This window comes from Empidonax traillii, unplaced genomic scaffold, assembly GCF_003031625.1.
Source record: "Empidonax traillii isolate 1590-97213 ecotype Southwest subspecies unplaced genomic scaffold, ASM303162v1 scaffold243:size714344, whole genome shotgun sequence".
NCBI lineage: Eukaryota > Metazoa > Chordata > Aves > Passeriformes > Tyrannidae > Empidonax > Empidonax traillii.
In genome coordinates, this window is record NW_020955436.1 from 58,756 (window position 1) to 72,525 (window position 13,770).

General features: G+C 36.9%; 1 protein-coding gene across 1 annotated transcript in view; it reads right to left on the reverse strand.

The window, feature by feature from the left end:
* PRIM2 (DNA primase subunit 2) overlaps positions 1 to 13,770 on the reverse strand; it is a 95,411-nt gene that overhangs the window by 10,675 nt on the left and 70,966 nt on the right. Inside the window, exons 10-11 of the mRNA XM_027888653.1 lie at positions 3,337 to 3,463; positions 2,411 to 2,493 (exon numbers count right to left, since the gene is read on the reverse strand). Coding sequence (XP_027744454.1) covers positions 2,411 to 2,493; positions 3,337 to 3,463 — 210 coding nt within the window. The remainder of the gene's footprint in view (positions 1 to 2,410; positions 2,494 to 3,336; positions 3,464 to 13,770) is intronic.

Genomic DNA, 13,770 nt, shown 5'->3' on the forward strand with positions numbered 1-13,770 from the left:
CCCCACACCAGCCAAATGCTTTATCTGTATGGCAATAACTCAGGAATTCTTATGAGTATGGACAGCTCTTGAAACGGATGACTGAGAACAACACCACTACAAAACTAACCATCTTGGGTAAAATCACAGCCATAAGGGCTAGACACTAGTCCACACTCTGGCTCACATAATAGCCAGGAGAGAAGCCAAGAGGAGAAAGGGACTTGTTCACGGGCTTCAAGGGAAGACATGTGAGTACTTTAAACCAGAAGATGAAAATCCCAGTGGGGAATCAATTCATAACTACATAACTAAATCCAAAATAAATGTTTGAAAAATTATGCATCATTCACAGTATTTTGTTACAGAGCAAGGAACAAGTGGAAGAGGCCCTGAGCCCCTATTTATTAAAATACATAGCTGAAAGGTCAAGCTCTGAACTATTCCTTGAAAATAGGAATCTACCAGGTTGTAAGGGAGCTCTCATTAGATCTGGAGTTAACAGGAGGTCTAAGAGAGTAAAAAGGTATGCAGGGTTTGGGTGAATGTCATCCTAAAGACCCAGATACTGGAAAAGCAACATCGGAGGCTCTGAAAGAGTGGTAAACCACCCCTAATACCCATTCACTGAGCTTAAGGAAAAATAACCTTTCTGATAATCATCAGCATCAGAAAAGACTCTTAAAAGCCACTGTCTGGACTGAAGGATCCTCAGTTGTTATTAGTTATGCAAACATTATTGGACCATGCAAACAGAGCAACAAGGAGTGGCAGCAATAATGAAAACTTGTAGACTGATGTGAACTAATTTTCTTCCTCTTCTCTTACTGAATATCTCAAAGACTGATGTAAAAGATTAATTTCTGAAAACCCAGGCACAGTCAACTTTTTTATTTATTTATATTTTATTTTATTATTATTTGGGTTTGGGTGGAGGATGTATTGTTTTGGATTTGGTTTTTTTTAACACTAGGAGTGGACACTGCAGAGCCCTGTACTCTGACTGCACTTAGAATGACACCACAAAATTCATGGACCGGACAGCATCTATTTCCGGGCAAAGGAGACACTGGTGGAGACAGTTTTTCTCAGTCACTTTTCGTAAGACAACTTAGGACTCCTAGTGAATTCCAATTGTACTTTACAAAGGAAAAAAGTACAGACACACAAAAATAAAAACACAAATAAGGAACTATGTCAAGTATAAAGATACTGCCTTACTGTGCAAATTCACTGAAGAAATAACCTCTACTAAATCCTACCCACACATACAGAAGGCTGCTAAACCAGTAATCCTCACCAATCCTTCCAATGATTAGTAGGATAAAAATCTCAGACCAGCATCAATTTTTGATGCATATAAAAAGGAAAAAAGCCAAAGGAAAGTATGTCTTGTGTCAGATATATGGAGTCTTATTCATATGAACCAGGAGAAAATAGGGGCGGGGGGGGGGGGGAAACATCAACAAAAAAAGCATAACTAGGAAAAAGTCTGGGTATTTCAAGAATTTGTCAATAATGAATATGAGTGAACACTAAACTCTTTAAAACTATTCTCTTTTTATTTGTACCTTAATTATTCCTTCCAAGGGAGACTGCTTGAAGTGGAACTTTCACATTCTTTTCTATCTAGTTTGACAGTCTTTGGATGCCTGACAAGCAATGGTGACATTCCACATGAACTCAAAACAACCACTTAAAGCAGGTTTTTCCTATGGATCTAAAGCCAGTTTGAGGCAGTTAATATACCCAACTGTTTGGTGAACTGTCTCAGCTTAAATCTAACCTGTACGTCTTCCTCTAGTGAAAATGATGGCAACCTTTCACTGCCTTCAGCTCTTGCTAGAGTCAGTTCTTCAGTACACACCTCAAAGTTCCAATTCCTACATTGACCTTGCTATACAAGATAGGTTTTTAATTTAATCTTACATGTTTAAAACCTGATAAAAATCTCTGCATAATTTCACTAGGGATTTCATGTGCTTTTGTTATTTAAGGGAAGTTAGCACAATGGATGATTAAGAATGTATGGGTTTTAGAAGTTTATTATAAAACCAATTACGTATGTCTACTGACTACACAGTAGTCATCCACAAGTCACTGCAAGAATAAAAATAAATTCTCTAAAACACTGCCATATTCATTTAAACTTCTTTTTTTAATCACAGTGCAGTAGAACAAAATTCTGCACTGTATCCACCACAGTAATAAATCAACTCATAATATTAAACAATAAAAGCTGGTGACGATAATCATCACGTCAGCAGAAGCACTGCAGCCAAAAAACCAAGATTCTGGTTTAAACCTTTCACAAGAAGAAATATTTCACAATACACACTGACAAATTGCATATAGCATTCCTACACAAATAGAAAGTAAAATTGAAAACCAGTGCCTTAATAATTAAAGTGTCAAGCAAAATACGCCTTACCTGAGTTATTCCACTGGGAGGGATCTTGTATGACTGCAGCTTTTGCTTCAGTAGCTCAGGATCACTGTGGCGGAATGGGCACCCTGACAGTCAAAAACAAGCAAGCTCACAAACAAGGCTGTTTACTCAGGAGTTAGTGCAGTAAGGCACTCAAGAGACCAGCTAAGCTGTTCCTAATTGCCTAACAGCTTATTAATAGGAAAGTTAATTACCCATGTGTACGACTGCTTAGCTTTTTTTTCCTTTTCTTTAAATAATTATTCTACTGCACAGTTATCAGGGTACCACAGGCTAAAGAGTTATATAAAATATCCCACTGTAAACAGGCCATAATTCCATTCACTGACAGGAAAAGAGTTTAAGTTCATTCCCTCCTAACAATGATAGCATTGGTATATTTAATAGTGAAAAAAAAAAAAAAAACACCACAGGAAAAGACAAGTAATTTAAAGCACAGCCCATTTTAAAAATACCTCTTTATAAATACCTTAGAAAGTTCCACCACCTAAATAACAGTGAAGTTTTTTTGTTCCAGAATTAGTTTTGAGACGGAGCTGAATGAATGACTTAGTACTAGCATAACAGCAGTGAAGCCAGCGCAGGTTTTCCATATTTAGTCATACAGAGACAGGAGGCTTTAAAGTACCCTACCAAACTTCAGAATTCCTGTACAATTGAATTTAGATCTCAGAACACCTCTAATTGGTCATTTCTTAATGCATCTGTACATTTAAAGTCTCCTAGAACTGCATGACACAACATATATAAATAGAGTCAAGTCCGATCTAAAGAGAACAGTTCAAAACCACTAGGGTCTGGAAATTAAATACTTAATTTAAGAGACTACAGGACAGACTAACTTCTCTTTAACAGCCAAAGGATTCTGCTGTTTGTAAACATTTGGGATTTTTCCTTAAGGAACTCACCATGATAATCCCCTTGACTTGGTGGATTGGACATGATAATCTTCATGCAGCTGTATGGGGTATAATCAGTTCTCTTTCCTTCTTTCCCATAGCTGTGGCGAATGCTGTAAGCATATCCTTTGTCAAACTAAATAAAAATAGAAGAATAAATTTACATATTGTGCCAGTAATTCTATCTGATCTGCAAATAGAAATACGAAAAAATAAATTTTCCAAACATACTCAAACTAGGAAAAATAAAAATCTAGCTGCTTGCTGTTAGCTTTGGGTTTTATATTACATGAGCTTGCATATGAACATACATGTGTTTTACAGACACATCACAAGAGAAGGGTGTAACTGCACTGATTTAAGGTCTTTCCACCTGATGCTGTAATATCTTTAAAGATAAGATGAACCCCACAATGTCAGTAAATGGAGAAAACATAGTAATTTAAAATTTTTCACAAATGTCCATACATTGATTGCTTTATCAGGAAAAAAAATGGAAATACAGATTTCTTTACTCAGGTTCACATTCTTGTTCTCCCAAAGAGAGAGGCTTTGCCTGCATTTTGTTTCAGCACCAAAGTTCAATTCCTCAGATTCTAAAATGGAGCATATTTTGCTGTATAAAAAGTACTTTCTCTTTCATCTACCAATAGACTACCAAGTCCTCCAACAAATGAAATCTTCTGAAGTAATACAGATGTAATCAAATATTTATCTTAACAGCTGAACACAGAGCTATCAATATATCATTTTAGATAAGTCCTGTGAAGAACATTCAATTACACGAGTTCATGTTATTTTTTGCATGGAAATAGGTGAAAAAAATCTGGAAATAGGTGGAAAAATCTGTATTAGAATCAGGTAACATAGAGATTCCATTAAGTTGCATTAAGAAACTTAAGGAACATTTGTTCAAATAGCATAATTCTAGCCCTAAAAACCACAAATACAATAAAATAATGAAACATCATATTTAGAATTACACATCCTCACTCTCTCTTCACCTCAAAAAAACCCTTGACAATACATAAAAGAACAAGTCTTCTCTTGCTCAATTCCAAATGTTAGCATTAATCTTAAGTAAAATTCTGCATCTGAATCTAGACAATTCCCACAAGAATTTAAGTTTTCTTCTCAAAAACCACTTTAAATTAATTTTTTACTCTGGCTGTGGTATTTTACTAATAGAAGACAATGCAATATACTGAGCAAAATCATTCAGGCATGCAACTGGCAACACTAATACTGCAAAGATACTCTCATTTCTACAGATAAAAGTAGTTCCCTGTTTGACCTGAGGATGTCCAAGTAGTAATTCAGAATATTCAAATACCTATGAAATACCTTGACCAGCTAAAATATGTTGAAAATAAAACAGAAATATAAGTGTATAAGTGTATTTTTCTTCATATAAAACACTTCAATTTTTTGAAAATATACATACTTGAAAATCTGTAACTTAATATGCAAATACATAACAAATGTGTATAAAAACATACACAAACATTGAGAATAAAATCCTAAATTGCACCTGATTTAAATGGTAAAAAAGAAACTCCTCCATCAAGACGCTGCATGAAGATGACTGATATTCAGCACTCATCCCAAATAAGGCTTAAGGCATCCAAAACTCTAAACAAACACTGACTAATTAGTCCTTACTGTGCATTTGACAAAGTGACTTTACTCTACTTTAAAAGTTTTTTTTTAAAAAGCGGAAAGGAGAAGAAAAGAAAGAGAGAAAACAGCATTTTGTTTTCCAGCATAGCCACAGGCAGAATCTAGCATTCCTATTGAGTCAACTTTTTTGCTCAGGAGATGAAAGAAGTGATTGTTTGAATAGTAAATGAACACTACTTTTGATAGCAACAGAGCTGGGCTTAAATCTCTTCACTAGAAAGAAGAGCACAACTGAATGAGGATCTGCTCTAGGTGTGTGCATACAGTTCTCCTCCCCTGCACAGGGCAGCAGAAGGGACAGGTCCTGCTGAAAACCAGCAAACATCAAATGGAAAGACGTATGTATTTTAATTTCTAACCTCTGCATGAATCTGGTAAACTGAAAATGGAATCTGTATACCTGTAGCCAGCTATTCTTCTACCCAGAAGCTTTGGAATCTTTCCTCCTTTTCAAAAGATGAACGAAAACACATTTCATTTGCTTAACAAAGGATATTTGAGCAAGCAATTAAATTAGAGTAAATTATTTTTTTCCAAGGGAAAAGCAAATGGTGAATGCTTCAGGATGTATTGCTTGGTTTCCCAGAAAATTAAAACCCCTCTTTAACAGTTCCATGTACTGAAATCTTGAGCTGTACTTTTCACATCACTTGTCTTAATGCTGACAGAAATCACTTTTACTACCTAATGCATTACTTTATGCTGAGAAGCAGTTCTTGCAGTAAACAGAAACAACAGCTACACAGTAACAGAACACAGCCTTGGGACAGGTTGGATATTTTCTCCTTGCTTTCTTGTAACCCTGTTTGGTGCTAAAGAGTTTTTGCAGTGGCAGATGGCAGAGAATGACACAGCTACGTGGTCCAAACTGGCACACACGTTTAGTTGATTCACTAAGAGTTCTCTCATCCTTGTGGTCCAGCTCTTCTTATCATTGATCAAGTAAACAGGACTTTAGCAGGGCCAATATCTGACAGGCTGTGTGGTCATCCTCCATGGGAAGAAAACATAAACTGCAGCATTTCATTACGGAAAACACATCCTGCAGAACAGGCCTCTCTGTACACTGGAGAATTTACTCAATGATCAGTCTCATTCTTTCCTAATACCATCACCCTAGGATGTGCATAAAGGAAAAAAAAATGTAGGAGCAACACCTTCTGCTAGCAAAACCACCATGATAAAATTAGATCTGCCTGAAATTTGCAAAAACAAGAAGGCAGAGGGATCTGTCCCTTCCTACTTACTCTAAAGGCCCTAGCTGAAATGGTTCCATTGAAATTCCTTAAACAAAATTAACAAATTATGCACAGCACATTTCATGCATGTAGGAGTTTGCAGAGTCATTCTAACTGCTTATAAATTGCTTGGGTTTAAACTATTTTGGAAAAACAGCTTAAAACTCTATAAAACTATTACTGTCTATTCTAACTGCAATCTACTATAAGGGCATTATAGTAAAACATGTAAAAGGTCAAACTCAAATTAAGTGATTTGAAAAATCCACACAATTTTTTTGTGATTTTCATAAGAAAAAACAGGCTCTTATTGAAGCTTGAAATGAGCTTGCTCAATAATAATGATGCTGCAGGAGCATGCACATTTCCCCTGTACTCTGTGTGACAATTTCCACTGAGACAAAAGAAAACAATACAAAACCAAAAAATTATTCTATTATCATGGAAAAAACACTTTTACCTATACATCCCACCACAATCTGTGCTAAATATCAATGGAAACTTACTGCCAAAGTTACAATAAAACAGAGTACTAAAGCAACATCATTACACTATTGAGCACAGTATATGTACCAGATCACCTACCACTGGTCACAATTGACAGCAAGGATTCTCTGCTACTTTTTAACTGTACAGCCACATCTCAACTACCTCACTTATTTTGACTCTTTTTAGCTCTCTGAGCTTTCCAAAATCTGCAATGCAAATCTAATTTATGTGCTGGGTGGATGGACCACAGTTTTGCTGAGGGAGAAAGTGATCAAGAAATATGTCTCGTTTAAGCAGTGAACTGGTTCACATTGAAGCCAAAAAGCGGAGGCAAAGACAGTCCTATCAAATATTGTCGCTTTGATCTTTGATCAATGCCAGTCTAGGCATTGGCAGCAGTGTGAACTTTTGTTTTGAAAGACTGCAAGTCAACTCTCCAAGGTTTAACCTGATCACTGAAAACAGAGTTTCTTGAGGACTTCTTTTTCCTCCAGGCATGACTGTAGGATGAATGTGATGTCATCAGTGGTGCACTTCAGATCAGACAAGCGGGCAGTTTTGAGGTTTTATGCACCAGTATTTGCTGTAATGAACTGAGGTGCCCAGTGTATGGTACTGAATGTACCAATGATACTGTGAATCCTGATGGCACTGAGGCCTTCTTAGACTTCTTGTCCCAATAAGAAACTAAGCTCTTAGCACTGATTAGTAGGACAAAACCAATAGTCCAAAGCCAGAATGAAGGAGGCTTGAGAGACAGTCCATTGGGTATTGATAAGTGTACTGTAGCAAGGAACTTACATTTTCCTTTTATGTGATATGGTACATGAGTATCAGAGTAATGCAGATTCACTTGCCTAATAAATATGTTATGACACACATACTGTATTAGGTAGCCTTCACTAGAATATATACAAGTCATATCTCTTTGTATTTATGCCTTAATTTATATATATATATATGTATACATGTGTGTCATGGTTTAGGAATTCAGTTCTCCCATAGAGACTCCAAACCACCCTGCCGCTTGCTCCTCCTTTCCCTTCCCTCTTCCCGCTCTGGCAGGATGGAGTTAAGAATTGGAGGCAAAAAAGGTGAAAGTCACGAGTTGAGACAAGAACTGACAGCAGTGAGATATGAAAACAAAAAGTAACATAACAATATTAGTAACATAAATTGCAAGACAAAGAAATGATCTACACGGAAAACCTGCTGTGGTGGATTGACCTTGGCTGGACGCCAGGTGTCCACCAAGCCACTCCATCACTTTCCTTACCAGGCTGACAGGGGAGAGTGAATAAGATGTAAAATGACTTGTAGATTGGGATAAGGCAGTTTACTGAAGCAAAAGAGAAAGTTTGCATGTGCACAAGTGAAGAGGGAAATAACAAGGTTTATTCTCTACTTCCCATTAGCAAACAGTGTTTGGCTATTTTCCTGGGAAGCAGGAACAGAAACAACAAACGCCCCCCCTTCCTCCTCCTTTCATATCTGAGTTGAGGTTGTATGAAAGTTTTCATGCATCTGTTCCTTCCATTACTGGAATATTTATTTATTTGAAATCTAACAACTGATCAAAATGAATGCAGTAATTTTGTCTAGCTTCTTGGCTGACCACCAGATTAGTTCCAACTCTGCAAAATTCAAAGTAGTAATGGTTTAACACCTCTTTTTTTAAAACAGTCATTCAGTAATTTTCTGTCTAAAATTGTTGAGCCTCTACAGCTAACAGCATCAAATCCATAAATTTATCACACACAGTTGCATATCTTCTGAAATAATTGGTTCACTTTTTCATTCATTTCCCAGGTAGTTGCTCAAATCATTACTGTTGACACTGCTTAGCTGGCATATCTTCATCCAAGCAACTTCTCTTATTTTTTAAGCTCATTCTTAAAATAACCTTGAGATTATCAACCACAATTGTCATTTAGGAGCACAAATAAATGCTTCTCTATCTGCCAACAACAAAAATTTACCCTAAATTATCAACTCATAGCACAATTTCTACCTTAAGGGTACAGATCTGAATCATGAGCTAAAATTGAGCTGGAAAACTAGTAAGTTGTGTGGCAGTCAGCACAGACCAATTCACAGCTAGTACAAAAAACTTCTTCCCCTCCAATTTCAGTATTTCTAAACCATATGAGGCAAGAACCACCTTGCCCTGGAGATGGCTTCATCTACCCCAAGGAAATCAGAAAATTTTTGATCAGTTAGACACATTGTATACTACACATGAGCATACACTGCGTGGCTGATGAATCAGCAAAAATATGACACGGTGGATTTTTACTTACAGCAGTTTAAGCTTTTCTTAATATAACTTAGCTAAACTTACAATTTATGTACACAATTTCCAAATACTTCTTGAACTCTGTCAGTCTTGGTGCTGTGACCACTTCCTTGGGGAGCCTGTTCCAGTGCCCAACCACCCCCTGGGTGAAGAACCTTTTTCTAATTTCCAACCTTAACCTCCCGCGACACAACTTTAGGCCATTCCTTTGGGTCCTGTCACTGGTCACCACAGAGAAGAGATCAGTACCTGTCCCTCCTCTTCCCCTCACAAAGAACCTTGGGGAACACCACTTGTGACCAGCCTCCAGCTGGATGTAACCCACTCACCACCACTTTCTGGGCTCTGCCATCCAGCCAGTTTTTTATCCAGCAGTGTTCCCGCCCAAGCCATGAGTTTGAGTTTCTCTAGGAAAATGCTGTGGGAAATGGTGCCAAAGACTTTACTAAACATTAATTAGGTAGACAACGTCCACACCTTCTCCCTCATCCTCTGAGTCATTCTGTCATAGAAGGAGATCTGGTTGGTCAAGCAGGACCTGCCTTTCATAATCATATCCTTAAGCAAGAAAATAAATATATTAGATGGTAATTAACACTGAACTGGCAGTGAGAACTTCTGCTGCTTTGTTTTTAAATAGAACACAATATTAAACTTAATTTTCAACAAGAATTGAAACACTTGAATTAAAACGTCAATATTTGACTGCAACATAAAAATATTGTGCTTTTTTGACAGATTTCTGCAGACCACCTCTACAGTTTTAAGGAACTCTTAAGACTTAAAATCAGAGAACAATCTTGCATTCTTTACTAAGTATTTACTCCCTAATACACTCATCTAGATAGCTTGACGTGAGATGAAAAAAAAAAAAATCTAGAATCTCATTCAGTTAAATTTAAAAAAAACTCCTCCACTCTCCTGGTATTCCATCAATTACAAGTACACCAATGCCATTCAGGTTTTTCTACTGATATTTTTCAATCGATTTTTCTCACATTTCAATATTGAAAGAATTTAACAGATGTAACTTGAAAGTTTATCTTTCAGTAGAAGGTAAGGGGGAAATTAAACAGGCTATTCATTTTATCAGAAGTGGCAGATAGAGAATAAAAGTCCCCAAAACATTCAATGGCAAAGGAGAACACAGAAAGCATTATCACCAGAGAGATGTAAGACTGTTAATGGATTGCAGAGTAGACAGAAATTTGGCATGTGGTACAACAAAAAAACGTCTAAGTGAAACAAAAGTAGAACAGTGACTAACTGTTTGCATCTACAGGAATAAGACTCAGCTCCAGACATCTACATCCAGACTTCTCCCATTATTGTCAATAGAGGTCAATGAAATCAGAGGAGTCTGGGGAGCAATTCCATTTGCCCTAACGTAGGCAGCTAGGGGCTCATTAAATAAATTATTCTCTAGACACTATTGACTGTATAGGCTACATCTCTATTGATCATAATGGCAGCTTATAATCCAAGTGTAAGGAATATGTATACCAAGGAAAAATTCAAGAAAAGAAATTCAGTAAGTTTGTATCAAAACTGGGAGAAATCCATACTTAGAGGTACACCACAGGAGCATGTACTAGAAGTTTCCAGAGAAGATGGATGAAGACTGTCAAGGCACCTCTGCAAAGTCCAAAAACTAATTTCCTACTGCTTACTCAAGCTGTATCAATACCCGAAACAAAAATGCCCTCATATAATGTTCTGTAGTTTTATTTGAGCACAGTGAACATGTAATGTATTTATGGACTCATTTAGCTCAGGATACTATGACCATATGCTGTAACCCAGATCAACATGTACAAAAAAACCTAAATGTATAGGGAAAGAATAGGAAAGAAAATTGATGTCACTTTGTGAAGAATCCTGAAATGTATCCAATTAGACTCTGGTTGTAAGACCAACCAGCAATAAAATGCAGGACTGAGAATGTGAGGTTCAGGCTGTGTGCTGACAGAGGGTTTATTATTCTCACTAGGCCATCACAACATCTTCGAGGATATGGATGAGAAGACAGCCTTTATCAGACCAGACAGGTCTGCAGTAGGCGAAAACTGGAATGGATTTTGGAAGAGATTTAGAGTAAAGCCCTTACTTTTGGTTCCAGCTTGTACCCAAGGTACTTGGGATATCTGCTTCTTGAAAAATAGTCCAACATGTTACCATGTCCAATTGTTATCATTTAACTTGACAGTCTGGCATAGCAGGCTCCTTCATTCTAGGAATACTAATTTTCCTCATATCAATCAAAGCTATCCAAGCAGCCATACTACAAATTGAAAATTTAGCAGGACATGAGGACTCCCAGGTTGTTGAGACATCAGAAGAGAAACTCACAAATGAGAGAAGGTCTGAAGAAAAATTGTCTTGGCCATTCCAGACAATATCCATTAGAAGGCCTTGCCACATTTTGGACAGGACTCTTGGCATTAAACCAATAGATGTTTCAAAGCTCAGCACCAGAAACGAGCCCAAGCGAACAGTGCATACTGGCCTGCTCTTGAAGAGCGCTACTGTTGGCAAGAGCTGCAATTTACCTGTGCTAGGATGTTCCCAATTACAAAGACCTCTACAGGATACTGGAATTAATCCAAGCAAGACTGGCTCATTATCCAATATTTCAGTTCTACTTAGTACATCTGGCAAAGTCAAAGGATCTGAGCAAATCCACCACAGCAGCTGAAGTTCTCTGTCTCTGCATTGTTTTCAAAGAGCAATCATATTGAGACACAGTGGAAGACTTCATGTGCTCACAGAATTGTTTATATTTTACAAACTGATTGAACTACATAGCACTCCCTAAATATGCAATCTTTGAAGCAAAGACTGAAAAATTTTGAACATCTTTTGGACTACTCAAACCACAGAAGTATTATTCCCTTTTACAATCATGTACCTTGCACAAAGGGCTCACGTTAGCAAGCTGTCAATCTTGACTGATTATATATTATGAGATAACCTAATTAATTTTTTACTGCATCCTTGTGGTGTTCCGATGCTATCAGGAATCCTTTACAGACTGTTATTTCTCAATCTATACACTGATTTGCATGACATCTGAAGCCAAGTTCAGCACTACATGACAAAAGGCACACAAAAGGCAAGGCAAGTCAAAACAACAAAGGCATGCCTTTTTCATTAATCATGAAGTTGAGCGGTAAGTTGCTGCTACCCTCAGGTTATAACCACCAAGCAGTTCTTATTCATTAGAAATCTACGACTGACCCAATTCAATCTGTAATAGGATACTGTAAAGTCCAAGAGATTCAATTTTACCCTAAGCCTCAGACTTGCAGAAGCGGCAGCATCACTCAGAGAGATCCACTGACTTGGACTGGAGAATATCCCTTCAACTAATCAAAGTGACAAAGCTGTCAAAATGTGATACAACTGTGGGGAAAAATCTTGCCTTTTACTGAAATATGGTTAAACCTCTTAGACAAGGATCAGTACCAGAACAGATAGATATTAAGTCTCCAGTCACGTAATGTTTCAAGATATCAGCAACTCCTCAGTGCAAGTGCAGATTAAAACAAATTAATTTATTTTCTAGATAAATTGATCATTGGAAAAAAAGATCAAATAATTCTTAAAATAAAACTATAAGGAGACTGAGTAATGAATACATTTCCTCAGGTTGATAAGTATTCCTTGAGTTTGCTCTAGAAACATGTAGACTTAACTTTTTTGATGCAGTAATAGAAGAATGACAAAAGACATTAAAACACAAAACTATACATGGATAACTGATGTTTGCCAACTCTATGAACATAGAGAGATACTGGATATCGGCCTCTGTGTGACAGTGCTAAATACTGGAGCTCTCCAAACAGCATAGTTTGGCTCAAGATCACCGGCATTCTCCCTGTAAAAACTCTGCTGTAAAAACAGCCCAATAAAAGACAAAATTACATTTAAAGATAATGATCAAGGAAAACAAAAGTGCAGAAAAGCAGATAGTAGCCCTTGCTGTCATAATAAAGAGAACTGCTTACATATAAGGAACATTTTATATTCTATCTTATGCAAAGTGCACTATAATCAAGACAAATTTGAACTCTAGACTGTAATTATGACAAGAGCCTTTCTGCATTCGACAGAAGAAAGCTTGTTTTAAAAACACACAAGACTATTTTCCTATCTTTTTTTTTTAAAACCTTTGTTAATTCATCATTAAAAGATGACGACTAAAAGATTACTTGACTGCAGGGAGAATGGGAAGAGAGGAATAAAGGTCTGGCTCACTGACACACTGCTCCTAACTGTCTCAGAAGTAACATACACCTAATTTTATAGCGCCAGCTGTAATGTTCTAAAACCACGGAAATAACTCTAGTAACAAAGTACAAGAAAGAGCCCAACTACTGTAATTGCTTTTTTAAAAAAAGTTCCTTAGAGTTTCACTAGCATTGCCCCAGTTCTCATGCCACAAACCCAACTCCATTAAGTAGATGAATCAGAAAAAGAAAATAAACTGGCATTTAAATGCAAAACTTGCCATAAAGACCACATGTTTCTGCTCCCACATGTACAGTAGGAAAGCAAAAGAAAAGAAAACAAACAAACAAATTATATTTGAGGGACATTGTGTTTTTCTCCTTTCTGAGTGGACTTAAAGGAGAGACACAGAACACAGTAAAAGTTCAGAGCACACCACATTACACAGAATTCCATTTCACAGCTAAATAGCACAGGACATTTCATACAAAATCAAAATACAACCTTCTT